This window comes from Schistocerca piceifrons, chromosome 2 (assembly GCF_021461385.2).
Source record: "Schistocerca piceifrons isolate TAMUIC-IGC-003096 chromosome 2, iqSchPice1.1, whole genome shotgun sequence".
Classification (NCBI taxonomy): Eukaryota; Metazoa; Arthropoda; class Insecta; order Orthoptera; family Acrididae; genus Schistocerca; species Schistocerca piceifrons.
The window spans coordinates 721,170,094-721,186,127 of record NC_060139.1 but is presented as its reverse complement, the minus strand read 5'-3'; the positions used below and the strand labels follow the sequence as shown (position 1 = coordinate 721,186,127).

General features: G+C 44.0%; 1 protein-coding gene across 1 annotated transcript in view; it reads right to left on the bottom strand.

The window, feature by feature from the left end:
- Positions 1-16,034, bottom strand: part of LOC124776702 (espin-like) — a 485,149-nt gene that overhangs the window by 384,675 nt on the left and 84,440 nt on the right. The window contains exon 2 of the mRNA XM_047251812.1: positions 1,688-1,843. Within this exon, the coding sequence (XP_047107768.1) occupies positions 1,688-1,843 (156 nt within the window). The remainder of the gene's footprint in view (positions 1-1,687; positions 1,844-16,034) is intronic.

Genomic DNA, 16,034 nt, shown 5'->3' with positions numbered 1-16,034 from the left:
ATCAGCACTACCTCCACTATATCACCTCGACAAGCTTTTCAGGCTGTTTCTGAACAGCCTGCACACACATAGCAAGACGTACAGTGACAGAGCGAAACTAGTCTGCTCGCAGTACATCATCCTGCCTCGCCAGGTGTCATTACTCTTAATCGAACATTGTGTGGATTGCTATTTGCATTATAGAGTATCGGTTCACGACGATCTTGACTAAATTTGTCTTTCAAATTTCCTGGCATCTTAAAACTATGAGGTGGACAGGGGTGCGAACACGAAACCTTGGTCTTCACTGGCAATGTTCTAACCGACTGAGCTTTCCAGGCAAGACTCAGGACCCACCTGCACAGCTTTACTTCCGTCAGTACTTCATCTCGTACCTTCCAAACTTCGCAGAAGTTCTCCTGTATATACTTTGAACTAGCATTCGTGGAAGAAAGGTTATTGCGGAGAATTGGGTTGGCCACAGGGTAGAGAATTGTTTCTGTAATGTATCTTTCAATCTCCAGCGGAATGTGCGTTGTTTTGAAACATCCTACCAGATTAAAACTGTGTACCGGACCAGCATACGAGCCTTGTAACTTTGCCTTTCGCGGGAAAGAGCTCTAGCGATTGACGTCCCCAAGCACGACAGACGGACCACCCTCACAGCTTTAGTTCTATCAGTACGTCATCTCCTACCTTCCCATCCCCTTGGCTCTGGCTATTCCACTTCTACGCATGTGCCTTTCTTGTGGCAGTCCCACAACGTATTCAGGAGAAGTCCTGTGAAGTTTGGAAAGTGAGAGATGAGGTACTGGACGAAGTAACGCTATTAAGGAGGGTCGTAAGTGTTGCTGGAATAGTTCAGAGGGTAGAGCACTTGCCCGCGAAAGGCAAAGCTACCTGGTTCGATTCACGGTCCAGAACAAAGTTTTGATCTGCCTGGAAGTTGAAGCCGGCCGCTGTGGCCGAGCGGTTCTAGGGGCTTCAGTGTGAAACCGCGCGACCGCTACGGCCGCAGGTTCGAATCCTGCTTCGGGTATGGATGTGTGTGATGTCCTTAGGTTAGTTAGGTTTAAGTAGTCCTAAGTTCTAGGGGACTGATGACCTCAGATGTTAAGTCCCATAGTGCTCAGAGCCATTTGAACCATTTGGAAGTTGAAACTTCTTGGCAGATTAAAACTGTGTGCCGGACCGAGACTCGAACTCGGGATCTCTGCCTTTCGCGAGCAAGTGCTCTACCAACTGAGCTGGGGTAGGTCAGTTGGTAGAGACTTGCCCTCGAAAGGCAAAGGTCCCGAGTTCGAGTCTCGGTCCGGCACACAGTTTTAATCTGCCAGGAAGTTTCATATCAGCGCACACTCCGCTGCAGAGTGAAAATCTCATGCCTGGAAGTTATTTTAAACTTGTGCATTTCGACAACTCGTGTGAAGTTTGTGCTCGTCGGCTGTAGCCTACAGCTGCCACTGGAGCGGGCTGCGATAGCACATGATCAGGTCGCGGTATAAGTACAGTATGAACAAGTCAGATAGTTCGAGTGCTTTAAGGAGATTGGTGGAGATCACCTTAGCGCGTTACACTCTGAACGGCAAGTCCCGTATGAAGTGGGCTTCATGGCTGGCACACTGTTCTATTGCTACAGATATACTCCGGGCCAATCACTTCGAGTGCTGGAACGTTGACAAACATGAACGCGTTCACAAGCGCCTACCTGAGCTCGTTGGAGGACTCGACGAGCAGGCGCACGCAGTCCAGGCAGCCCCTGGCGGCGGCGTAGTGCAGGGCCAGCGCGCCGTTGGCGCTGCGCTCCAGCGCGGGCATCTCCGCCTCCCACAGCAGCCACCGGAGCACGTTCAGCCGGCCGTACCTGCAGGACACCACCACACCACACGTCAGGTCAAGTCACGTCTCTGCTCAGCTCAGCGACACTCTGTACATCGGGCACTAAACCCCGGGTGCTTCACTGTTCTACACACATTACTAAAGTAAAGTCCCCGGCCTCGCTTCTCTGTCTGTAATTGAAAAGCAATCTCGGGAACTACTGTAGGGATTTTAGTAGAGTTTCACTAGAATATAGGGTCAGGTTTATGTATATGATTTATTGAAACTTTCTGGCAGATTAAAACTGTGTGCCGGACCGAGACTCGAACTCGGGACCTTTGCCTTTCGCGGGCAAGTGCTCAACCGACTGAGCTACCCAAGCACGACTCACGCCCCGTCCTCACAGCTTTACTTCTGCCAGTTCCTCGCCTCCTACCTTCCAAACTTTACAGAAGCTCTGCACACAGTTTTAATCTGCCAGGAAGTTTCATATCAGCGCACACTCCGCTGCAGAGTGAAAATCTCATTCTGGAAACATCCCCCAGGCTGTGGCTAAGCCATGTCTCCACAGTATCCTTTCTTTCAGGAGTGCTAGTTCTGCAAGGTTCGCAGGAGAGCTTCTGTAAAGTTTGGAAAGTAGGAGGTGAGGTACTGGCAGAAGTAAAGCTGTGAGGACGGGGCGTGAGTCGTGCTTGGGTAGCTCAGTTGGTAGAGCACTTGCCCGCGAAAGGCAAAGGTCCCGAGTTCGAGTCTCGGTCCGTCACACAGTTTTAATCTGCCAGGAAGTTTCATATCAGCGCACACTCCGCTGCAGAGTGAAAATATCATTCTGAATATATGTTTTACTATCGTTACGCCAAACAAATCGTTCGACGGTAAATACTTAATGCTATCCTTGCCAAGGTGCGGCGTGACACTAGCAATGTACTGGGTATTTCTCCTATCGTCAGGCGCATTTTCTCTGGTACTTCGTCAGATATTTGCAATTTCGTTTTTGCAACGTGTAGCTGGTGTCAGTCCGAATACATCCTACTCATCATGTCTTTCCTACGACACCCAGCGTCGACAGACTGTATCGGTTTGTTTCTCGTTTCAAACAAAATGATTATTAAATCGGAATTTTACGTCCCCATTCCGTAGAGAGCTACTAGACTACTCTAGGGTATTATTGGTGTTGCTTATTTGTATTAATAGGAACAGTAAAACACGAACAACAGTCAGCAGGGGCCAGGGCGGTGCTATCGCTGCTAGAGCAATCGTGATTCCTCATGTTTTACTGCTCCTCTTAATAGAGATCGATAAAACAAATATCGTACTACACTAATTTGAGACCACTCTGTTGAATGGGCGCGTAAAAATTCACTTTAAAAATAATTTTGTTTGTAACGAGAAACAAACCGACGCTTCCCATCGACAATGGGCTTCGAATGAATAACGTGATGAGCAGCATTTGTTTGAGCTGACTTCAGCTACGTATTGGAAACAACAATTGCAAATACCTGCCGAAACACCAGTGAAAATGCGCCTGACGACCCATAGGAGACACATTCTGTATAATGCGCAGCGATGAGGAGACTAACCATGAGGTGTATCGCGTAAGTCGAAGGGCTTGTCAACAGCGGAGTCGCAGGCTGACGTAACACATCACACAAATTTCGTACGCATTTTGAGTTAAATACTCGTATCCGTACTACGATGTGTTGGCACCAAATGTGGATCTAACGAGATTCTGTGTAAAAATATGCATGAAACAACGCGAGCATCCCCGTCGTACATTTCACTGATTTTTATAGTTTCTAGCTCTACACAAATCTACTTCCGTGGCTCACAGAACTATTTCTAGCATCATTATTTGGAGGGTTCAGAATTAAAGCTGACGGAGTCCATTAAAATCAGTCTTTAGGGAGAGGAGCGAGAAAGTAAACCTCTTGAGCTTATTAATCAAACGATTTAAATAGTTTTCTAAAATTTAAGTATATGTGGTATTTAAATGGATTATTGAGCTATATTATATTCACTAACTCAGAACAGTCGTTGCATGCAAGGATGAAATTTAACAATTTAAGGGACGTGGTTCACATTTCTTTTAAAATATTGGAAAAGTATTTGACATAAAATTTATTATTATGAATACTGTTTTCACATCCCAAAATACACAAATATGTTTGTTTTTATATTAAGCTGTTGACAATTTGTATTCTCAGTTTTCATGAAGTGCTGCGCATAAAGCCTGGAATATTATCACACTTGTCACAGTTGTATATTAAAAATACTGCTTCGAATTCTATTCATCGACAACTTCATCCTCATTCCGTTTCTGCGGAGTTACATTGCTGTAAGTATCCAAAGAAGTTTATTTCTGGATAATGTTGGTCGTAATCATGGTTGAGAAACAAGGCCTCCATTATTAATAATCTCTTGAGGGATAAAGTACCAAACCTACGACTTTGATGAGAATACAGTGGGCTCTTTATTCACTTCAGGTGGTAACGTATTTGGCATGGTAAATAACAAAAATTCACAAGATTGAGAGAATATGTAAAAAAATCTGAAACTATATCGCATAAATTTAATATTGAGTGCTGTAAGACGTTGTTCGCATATGTGCGCAATACCGACGTGCCTCAAACAACAACGTAGCACCACTACCAGTCACTACAAGGAATTTTGTTTCAAGGATCCATCCGAGAGTCTCGGAGATGAAAACTAAGTGCAAGGTCCTCAGAACCTGTCGTTGTAGGGAAGGGTGACAGTCTTGGTGGGCCAAGAGCAACCCGGAGACATGCAACAGCCACCATCGGGTAACTCTCTGCACACTGCACATGCCACTCACCTGCAACGGGAACTGTATTCGGAAGATACTAGCGTCCCCACAACCAGCAATAGGCGAGAGGCCTTTTGTCTGCAAACAATAATCTGGAACTTCCACAAAGACGTGTTTACTTGTCAGAACAACGTGGTCTGTCATCATTAATTGAGGGCTTTCGTAATCCATCATTTCTTTTTGGAACTCTTAGAGCGCATCTTACGTCATAGGCCGAAATTGTGCGACAGACCGGGACAGAATCATTAGAAGTCTGGCTTTCGCAGCTATTTCTCCTGGCCCGGCATACCGCGATAACTTGCTATGATGGCTCACCTTTACAATTTCAGTCTGCCGGAGGACCGATAATTTCACTACAGAAATGTACATCTGTTTCATCGTGTGGTTTTTCTCTGTCGCCGTCTCTATTATATTATTGGTTTTACCAGCAGTTAATTCTTCCCATACACCTTTAACAATTGATATCGTTTCTCAAGGAATTCATAAAATATAAAACTTTTAGCGTTAGTTTTCCTTTTTAATCAATAGTTTTAGTCTCTTTTTCCTCGTAAAATATTAGAATCCTGGGTTTTCATGTTTCAAGACTTCCTCAGGCTTAGACTGGAAGCCATATCAAGACTAGCCTAGCTAGGTTCACGAATGCGCCTAAAAGCCACTCACAGGTTGGCCATCGTACCAGACAACCGGTCGTTTATTCAGCCCGCGAAATCTAACCCATCGCGATCTTCACCCTTGTCGCAGAAACCAACACTCTATTCAGTTCGTTATACGAGCACGTTAACGTAATTACTACAATACCGATGAAAATATTTCAGTGAATCGTACAATCAAACAATGGAAAATCCAGGATGGAATGTAACAATATTATGAAATGGAAAGTTGCTACTCACCATATAGCGGAGATGCTGAGTAGCAGATAAGCACAACAAAAAGACTGTCACAAAAATAGCTTTCGGCCAGTAAGGCCTTCATCAAAATATACGACAAACACACACATACACAGTCACGCAAACGCAACTCTCACACACATGACTGCAGTCTCAGGCAACCGAGGCCACACAGTGATTCGCCTCTAGCCTCTCTGATCTCTGGAACAAATTCCTCTTCTATCTTTACTTTTGCTTCCGATAATCTTGCCAGAGGCAGGATTCTAGATTAATGGTTCCAACCTATCTAATAATATTATCACCTAACGAGATTAGACGTCAGATAATACCGCCCAAACGTTTAGCAACGACTAAACTGTAAACTGAATAGAAACCAACACTTTTTTAAGTGAAGGATGATAAATAATATTTAATTGACGTTCAAGCAAACAACTCTCACATGTTTTATGAGTTTCCTATTAAACCAAACATAATGGGGGTTTTGTATAGCTCATTTCTGTCAATACTTTCTTACATTCAATTTTGTTCTGTCGATTCACATCGTAAGTTCATGCTCCTATTTCATTCTGGTCCTACCTTTTATTTTTTGCTGCCATAATAAAAAAATCACTTTCAGTTCTCTAAGTTAAGGGGAATGAAATCAGTATTTTTACCTTTTTAAAATAATAATGAATATTCGTCACCAATTTTTCTCGAAAGCGCTACAAATTCTGTCTAATCAAAACTTTTTAGTATGTTATCTTCAGGCTCAACAAAATATTTTAACTTTTCCAGACCTTCAGTAACTGAAAAAATTATTTCATTCACTGAAAATCATCTCACAATCCAGGTATTTAATTGTCGATCTTCCGAATAAAGAAACAGGCATTAAAAATTTTTTGTTGATGTCAGGTGATGACATGTCATCTGTTTGTGGGCATTTTTCACCGCTTGCGTCGAATGTGAATGTTTGTTCCGGGAACATCGAAACGTCTTCAACATCAGCCTTACGGTGGTAAAGCTCTACTTTTTCGAAGAAAACTGGCAGCAGTGTCTTGTGCTGATAAAATATTCTTGTAAGCCGAAGTTAAGCACATATAAATCTACAATGTTGCTAGCTCATAAACGAAACAATACCTTTTGTTTGGCGACCAAACAGCAAACTGCTGAAACAATCAGTGATAAGTGAGGCGATAGTTCGGTCGAAACACTGAACGTTCCACACCAAGTAATTGCAATCCACTGCTCTCAAATTTCAAATACCGTTCATACATTAGTTTCACAGGTTTTGCTTTTTGACATATTGCATCACACGTTAAGACTCATATTTGAAAATTTTGGGTAATAATTAGTTAGAAATCGAATAAATCTTAGAGTCCAGCGAAATGATGGTAGTGTGACTGAACGATACTCGAACTCTTGTTACTTTTACCCCCGCCCCCCGAAAAATAAGATTTTACGAACCCTCCAACCGCCTCCTGACGTCACTTACTCCCAGGTTGGGAACCACTACTCTACACAATGAACGAAATAAGCAATCAGATAACTAGCGTAACACTCAAACTAAGAATTTTATTTCAATTTCGCAGTTACATAGGTTCAAAATAATCCCATTGCACCACCGCAAAATGTTTACGGGGATCACACGTTCCTGAATGAACGCTGAAAGTACTGATTTTGTGCATTCTTCAGTCTGTCAATCACAACCTCAATATCACAATAATGTTCCCCATTTAAGGCGCAAAATATGGCTGCATGTGTAAAGTCAGAGGAATAGGGTTTTGTTCCAGCATGCAGATCTGTTCGGATGCCAAAGACTCTGCCATGGGTACTGCATAGTGATCCGGTGCATCGTCATGCAGAAGACACCAACTCTTGCTTTGGAACAGATGTTGTCCTGACACGAAGCATGAGAGAAAAGAGGCGTCGAATAACTCCTAATTAGTAATGTCCCGTCACTGTCATACCGTTAAGAAGAAATTCACGATGGATAACTCCAGAAGCACAAAAAAATCACCATTATCCTGATGCGTGACTTCTGAAACCCGAGCGTCTTCTGTCTCGGTATGATGTTCCGTGCCATTCCATACCCTGACGTTTTGTCTCTGGATCGAAGTGAAAACACCGGCTTTCAAACGTAGTTAACATTCGTTTCAACAGATTAATATCCCAATCAACTGTATCGACGAAACTGACGCAACATGCTGCTCGATCCTATCACTGCTCTTTTGTCAATGACTGTGGCGCGAACTGGGAAGAAATAATTCTCTAAAATGGACAAGGTCGATTGCTTACTGATCCTAAGTTTCGCTGCAAGCACCACTGGCAATATCTTCCTCGGCTTTTTCCAAATTTTCATCTGACCAAGCAGACATAGGAAGTTCTACGCCTTTCCATTTTTAAATAGTGAAAAAAAAGACGGAACACTTGTGCACAACTAAGACAGTCATAGCCGCAAAGATGTGGCATTTGTTTGTAAACCATTGATTTTCAAATTTACAGTTAAATTTTATCACAGCGCTTTTATCCATGGTGCTACAACGTTTGACTGGCGCTACTTGCACGATGTTACTTTCACGGCAGCTGTGCTAGCATTGACTGAATCATCGATACTGTCGAAGCGTCTGCGTGGGCAGCACAATCTAGTAACCACATCTGGCGCGTTTTTCACAGTGTTCCTGGAAAAAAAATTCAGTGAACTATCTGGCACACTGTGTAAATCATTGAGGCTCTTGTGGAGGTAGAATCAGACGAACAGTAAGGTGCTCTCCTCGGGAACTCTACCCTTCCACTAGAACCTAAAAATACGTGGCAGTGGAGTTGACCATGATCTTCAGCAACTTTGACCACTCGGCGGATGCCTAGGAGACCGTGATGAGGCAGCTGAATTGAAAAACAAATGAATAGCCTTCCGGCACTTAACGCGCTGTTCCGCTTGGCTAAGACGTCACCTCGGGGAAAATGCTCGTCAGAGAGAGGAAGCCAGTAGGAATGGTGAGCCATTGCCCTGCGCATCTGTCTGCGCAGCATCGCGCGAGGGCGCCGAAGGGGCCGCGGGTTCAAGAGCGGCCCAGGAAGCGGATGCCACGCTCCACGCTCCGCCGGGCTATTGGCGCGAAATTACCCCAAGGTCCCACCCATCCCACTCTGCACTCTCGCTGACGCCGGATGGCGCCGGCGCGGCCGCCCCGTATCTGATTCAGAGCTCTGACAGAGCGTGCGCGAAGGTCGACACGCGACAATAGCTCAGGTGGCCTCGTGTTAACGCGGGTCGTTCACTGTCCTGTTACTGTCAGGTGGCGATCCACCAGGTCATGAACCCCCTCCTCCATACTCTCAAAGAAAAAAAAAAAAAAAAACTAGTAGAAGCGTACACACAGGGTGAGTCAGCTCCTCCCACGACATGTTTTATGCAACCCGCCACACATTGAAATATCGCGTGCAAAGTTTTACATTCTCTGACTCACTACGAGTAAACTATTAGTCTAACAGAAAAAAATGAAAAGCACTTCTTTGTAGGAAATTAAATGTAGTTAAATTTTGTACTGGGAGACGTTTTCGCTAGAGGCCGTAGTTTTCGAATTATTGAAGAAAAACGTAGAAAAGTGAACTATAAATGCGTTTTTCCTCCAATAACTCAAAAACCGAGGCCTCCAGTGGAAACGTATCCTGATACAAAATTTAACTACATTCAATTTTCTACAAAAAGTTCTCATTCCTCCCCCCCCCCCCTTTTTTTGTTTTTTGGACTAGTAGTTTTCATGTAACTAGCAAGAGAATACGAAAATAACGTGGGTTGCTTTTAAAGGCATTGCGGGTTGCATAAAACCTACAGTTAGGGGCAGCTGAAAAAAATTGCTCTGAGCACTATGGGACTTAACAGCTGAGGTCATCAGTTCCCTAGAACTTAGAACTACTTAAACCTAACTAACCTAAGAACATCACACACATCCATGCCCGAGGCAGGATTCGAACCTGCGACCATAGCGGTCGCGCGGTTCCAGACTGAAGCGCCTATAATAGCTCGGCCACCATGGCCGGCGGGGTAGCTGAATCACCGTGTATTATTACGTATATCAATTTCCGGATTTCACAGCTAACGTCGGGAGAATACAGAACAACGAAAACTGAGAGTCTGGAAAACGACAGGCTCTGAGCACTATGGGACTTAACATCTGTGGTCATCAGTCCCCTAGAACTTAGAACTACTTAAACCTAACTAACATAAGGACATCATACACATCCATGCCCGAAGCAGGATTCGAACCTGCGACCGTAGCGGTCACGCCGTTCGAGACTGAAGCGCCTAGAACCGCACGGCCAAACCGGCCGGCGAAAACGACAGTGTTCTAGAAATTACAAGCTACGTTGAGCACAGGATACTATACAGTGGCTTACGAGCGGGCCTGACAATACGGTTGTGCTTGTGGTCTGACGAATAACATTCCAGCAAGCTGAATAAGCACATGCACATTGTCCGAGTGGCTGTAGATGCTCTCAACAAAATATCCCAGACGGTTGTGGCAAAACATGGGAGTCGACTAAGGCAGTACAGAAAGGGAAAGACCCTCCACTAAGGAAAAAAATTTATTGAAAATCTGTCTTTCTGAGCGCAGGTGAAAAAAATTGAAAGCGGTCGCGCGGCTCCAGACTGAAGGGCCTAGAACCGCTGGGCCACACCGGCCGGCTTCCATTGTTCATAACGATGAGGTCAGACACGCGCAGTTACTGTACTGAATTAGATAGCCTGCTGTTATGCGTCAGGGGATTTGATTACGTGACTTATTACGAGTACAAAGGATCGAAACACAATTCTGCCACAAATGTTTCACCTAAGCATGACCTAGCAGAAGCAGAGATCGCGGTGAAATCACTTTAGCACATTCTGCGAAGTAAGAAAGGAATCTGCTACTACCAAGTAACGTTTAAAGTTTCATCTAGCAAGCGTTGAACAAAAAAGAGTGAGAAAGAAGGTAATAACGAGTCACTTTTGTCATTCTGTGCCTGTTGAGATACTTTCGGTACAGAAAGTGGTAAATCGTACGAATATCTAAAAATCTTTCTCTGAATACAACTTTGGTACGAACAGTGATAAATGGTACGAATATCTAAGAAGCTTTCCCTGCATACAACTTTGGTTTACTTACTAAATGAAACTTGCAACCAACTGTGACATAATAAAAGATAATTAGATATTACTATTCCTTTAATAATATACAGGCTTTTTGATGAATGCCGTAGCATAATGTAGGCTGTGGTTGAGGACACATTATATATCTAAAAATGGTTCAAATGGCTCTGAGCACTATGCGACTTAACTTCTGAGGTCATCAGTCGCCTAGAACTTAGAACTAATTAAACCTAACTAACCTAAGGACATCACACACATCCATGCCCGAGGCAGGATTCGAACCTGTGACCGTAGCGGTCGCGCGGCTCCAGACTGTAGCGCCTAGAACCGCTCGGCCACATTATATATCTCTAAAGTAAACAGTAAAAGAGAGTATCTTGTGAAACACGTATAATTTCTGTCTGTAAGACCGGTGATAGAAACATTGTGGTACTCATACCAAAGGATTGTGCATGTCACAGGTGTTTCCAAGCAATATAAATCAGTTATGTAGAAAACCGAATGAACATGATTTCCGTTTGGCGTAATCCAGTATCTGCATTTGTGCTGTATCATGTTTTGATGTGCTTTCCTATTACGAGTACAGGGTACATTGTACTAGTCAATAAAAAGAAGTGTAAATTACACGAGGGTTTAACAATTACTATCGTGGGTCCCTGCTGGTAACGGTGGACGTGCTCACTATCCAATAAACAAAGCTACGCATTTTAGTGATGACTGTCTCGTTGATAAGTGTTAGTTCGTAGTTATGCCAGTAGATCGCTTCGAGGCAATGGCTGCTTTTCCCAGTGAGCTAAGAAGTTTTCTTCTTGTCAGACCCGAAAACACATTGTAGGTAGAGGTTTGTGCGGAAAGTTCCTACAGCTAAGCCTGTGTTGTTGCTACGTATGATATTTTCCTTGTGTCGTACAGATATCGAGAATTATATGCAATATTAATACTGTATTTTATGTATAAAGTTAGATGACGATAAATTTTTGTTTTCAAAGGTGATAATGTTGCTATTATGAACGCCTTTCGTGCTGGCAACAAGAAAGGGCCCACTACAATAACAGCAAAACTTCCGTTCAAAATTGTCTTGAATACTCATTGTAAAATGTTAACACCTAGAAGGAAACAAGAAAGAAAGGCTTTTTTCCCCTTCCTGGGCCGACTTCTTCTCTCGTGCCAACTTCTTTATATCAAGAGTAGCAGTTTCACCTTACGTTCTCAATTATTTGTTGGATATATGCCTTACTCTGTCTTCCTCTACAGGCTTTACCTTTTAGGTTCTCCCTAATACACCGAAAGTTATTCTCTGACACCTTAACACATGTCCTATTACCCTTTTCCTTCTTCTCAGTGTTTTCCATCCGTTCCTTTCCACATCTGTTCTACAGTAACCACCTCATTTTTCACGTTACCAGTGCACCTAATTTTCTACATGCTCTGTAGTACAACTTCTCAAACACTTAGAGTCTCTTCTGTTCCGGTTTTCCCACAGTCCATGACCCACTACCATACAACGATGTGCTCCAAACGTACATTGTCAAAATTTTATTCCTCATATGAGAAACTCTGACACTAGCAGACTTCTTTTGACCAGGATGTCCTCATACTTATGGTAGTCTGCTTTTTATGTCGTCCTTGCTTCGTCTGTTTTGAATTACATTGCTTTCGAGGTAGCAGAATTTCTTCACTTCTTCTGATACGTGGTCCCCTGTTTTGATGTGAAGTTCACTATTAATCTCATTTCTGGTACTAATTAGTTTCTTCTTTCTTTCTTTTACGGTATATTCTCTACCGACATTGTATAATGACCTGCTGCGTTTTGTGTGTGTGTGTGTGTGTGTGTGTGTGTGTGTGTGTGTGTGTGACATTTCACTATCAAAGAAGCAGCTAGTAGAAAAAATGAGGAAAAGCCGATTTAGGATACTGATACAGAAAGGGAAGTTATTAAATATCATTTTATAATTAAATCTAGATTCTATGGATTCCCAAAAGATAGAGACTGTCACACACAATGCGAATTTCAATATTTCGTTGGTAGTTATATGCACTTGGCTCACATCACGAACATCCATACATCCATGATATCAGGTTCAAACGCAATAAATACGACACGTCCCTCAAGTAGAAATTAATATTACCAAAAACTAATTTATGGTTGCTGTTTTCTGCACTCATCTGCAATTATTTCAAAAAGTATGAAACACTCTCTAAGATAAAAAGAAAACGACGCTCCACGAAGGAATTATCCGAACAGGACGGATATCGGTAGATATGAATTACATGTAAAGACAAGCAAATGGTTACAGTAACATAAAAATTCCATGATTTATTCAAGGAAAAGAGCTTTACAAATTGAGCAAGCCAGTACCGCGTTGGCCTTCAAAAATGGTTCAAATGGCTCTGAGCACTATGGGACTCAACTGCTGTGGTCATTAGTCCCCTAGAACTTAGAACTAGTTAAACCTAACTAACCTAAGGACATCACAAACATCCATGCCCGAGGCAGGATTCGAACCTGCGACCGTAGCGGTCTTGCGGTTCCAGACTGCAGCGCCTTTAACCGCACGGCAACTTCGGCCGGCCCGTTGGCCTTCCTCTGGCCATTATGCAAGCAGTTATTAGGCTTGACATTGAGGTTAGAGTTGATGTATGTACTCCTGAGGGATATCGTGCCAAATTCTGTCCAACGGGTGCGTTACATCATCAATATCTCGAATCTGTTGGAGGGCCCTCCCCATAATGCTGCAAACGTTCTCAGTTGGGCAGAAAGCCGGCGACACTGCTGACCAATGTAGGGTATGGCAAGCACGAAGACAAGTGGTAGAAACTCTCACCGTGTGCAAGTGGGCCTTCACCTGCTGAAATGTAATCTTGGGACGGGTTGCCACGAAGAGAAACAAAACAGGGGATAGAATATCGTCGAGGTACCGCTGTGCTGTTAAGTTGCCACGGATGACAACCAAAGTGGTCCTGCGACGAAAAGAAATGCACCGCAGATCATCACTCCTGGTTGTCGGGCCGTTCTGCGGGCGACAGCCAGATTGGCACTCCACTGATGTCCGGGACGTCTCCAGACACGTCTCCATTGACCATCGATGCCAGTTAGAAACGGGACTCGTCACCGAAAACAATTCTACTCCAGTCTATAAGATTCCAGGTCGAATGTGCCCGACATCACTGCAGATCGGCTTGTTGATGTACAGAGGTAAATGGTTGTCGTCGCAAGGGGCGCCGTGATCTCAGCCTCCTTTCTGTGAGCCCCTTATTAATAGTGATTACAGTCAATGAAACACCAGTTGTACGTCGAGTCGATGACAATAATGAATCCAGGGCTCTCAGTGCGTCTCGAACTATTCCTCGGTCCTGACGTTCTGTCGCCTCTCTGGGTCGACCGCTTTCTTCTTGCCGCTGTGTTCGGCTACGGTTCACCCATCCTTGCCAACATCGTGGAATAGTGGCACCACTCCTACTCAAACGTAGAGCGATTCGCCGATTATTCCAACCGGTTCTTTGGTGCGAACTACATGTCCTCTCTCAAACGCTGACTTCTGCGTCTATTGTTCACGCGCCTGTCTGCGAGGTATAGTTACTGTCCAGCTGAGTACACGGAGTAAAACTGACAAAGAATTTATACCCTGGTATCGGCATGTCCCCTGTTTACTATCCTTGCCTGTTGACGAAGAAATGGAGCTGCAGCGTCACGTATTCATTCATTGGCCGCCGAAGTTTACAATTCGGTTTTCAGTTTTGCATTTTCCGTCGATACACTTTTCATTAGTGTAACTTTCACTGATGATTATCGGCTGTTAACTCGCACCGTTCTGCACGTTCTATATCCTAAACGGAGAGATTCAGAAATGATACTTTTCGGGGGGGGGGGGGGGGGGGTGTTTTAGTAGACGCGCAGTGTTTACGATCCGGGACAGGGGAGAGGAGGCGAGAGCGCCGGCCGTGACCTTGACCCGTGGAAAGTGGCCCTGCGGGGCGACGGCGCCAAGGTCGCGGCGAGGCGCGGCTGTGAGCAGGTTCCAGCTCCAGCTGGTCGGCGCCTCCGCTGCTCTTCCCGGAAGGAAGGCTGCGAGGTGGGCGGCGTACAGGGGCAACGTCTCCTCCTTAGTGGCGGTAACGTCCAAACTGAATTTACTAGCCACATATTACACGCATAGAAAGAGTTCCGCAAGATTTGAAGCACTCATATCGCATACTAAATGGATCCATTCGCGTTGTTATCAGCACATTGTTACTAGTACAAGTTTCCGTGGTTCATTCGACTGGTTGCGTCATGTTATTTTGATGCATTAGAATGACAAAATCTGCGAAAAAATCAAACTGCGCCAATTTTTCGGTTATTGTTGTTGTTGTTGTGGTCTTCAGTCCTGAGACTGGCTTGATGCAGCTCTCCATGCTACTCTATCCTGTGCAAGCTCCCTCATCTCCCAGTACCTACTGCAACCTACATCCATCTGAATCTGCTTAGTGTATTCATCTCTTGGTCTCCCTCTACGATTTTTACCCTCCACGCTGCCCTCCAATGCTAAATTTGTGATCCCTTGATGCCTCAGAACATGTCCTACCAACCGATCCTTTTTTCTAGTCAAGTTGTGCCACAAACTTCTCTTCAAATGGCTCTGAGCACTATGGGACTTAACTTCTATGGTCATCAGTCCCCTAGAACTTAGAACTACTTAAACCTAACTAACCTAAGGACATCACACAACACCCAGCCATCACGAGACAGAGAAAATCCCTGACCCCGCCGGGAATCGAACCCGGGAACCCGGGCGTGGGAAGCGAGAACGCTACCCCACGACCACGAGATGCGGGCGAAAAACTTCTCTTCTCCCCAATCCTATTCAATACCTCCTCATTAGTTATATGATCAACCCATCTAATCTTCAGCATTCTTCTGTAGCACCACATTTCGAAAGCTTCTATTCTCTTCTTGTCCAAACTATTTATCGTCCATGTTTCACTTCCATACATGGCTACACTCCATACAAATACTTCCAGAAACGACTTCCTGACATCTATACTCGATGTTAACAAATTTCTCTTCTTCAGAAACGCTTTCCTTGCCATTGCCAGTCTACATTTTACATCCACTCTACTTCGACCATCATCAGTTATTTTGCTCCCCAAATAGCAAAACTCCTTTACTACTTTAAGTGTCTCATTTCCTAATCTAATTCCCTCAGCATCACCCGACTTAATTCGACTACATTCCATTATCCTCGTTTTGCTTTTGTTGATGTTCATCTTATATCCTCCTTTCAAGACACTGTCCATTCCGTTCAACTGCTCTTCCAAGTCCTTTGCTGTCTCTGACAGTATTACAATGTCATCGGCGAACCTCAAAGGTTTTATTTTTTCTCCCTGGATTTTAATACCTACTCCAAATTTTTCTTTTGTTTTTTTTACTGCTTTA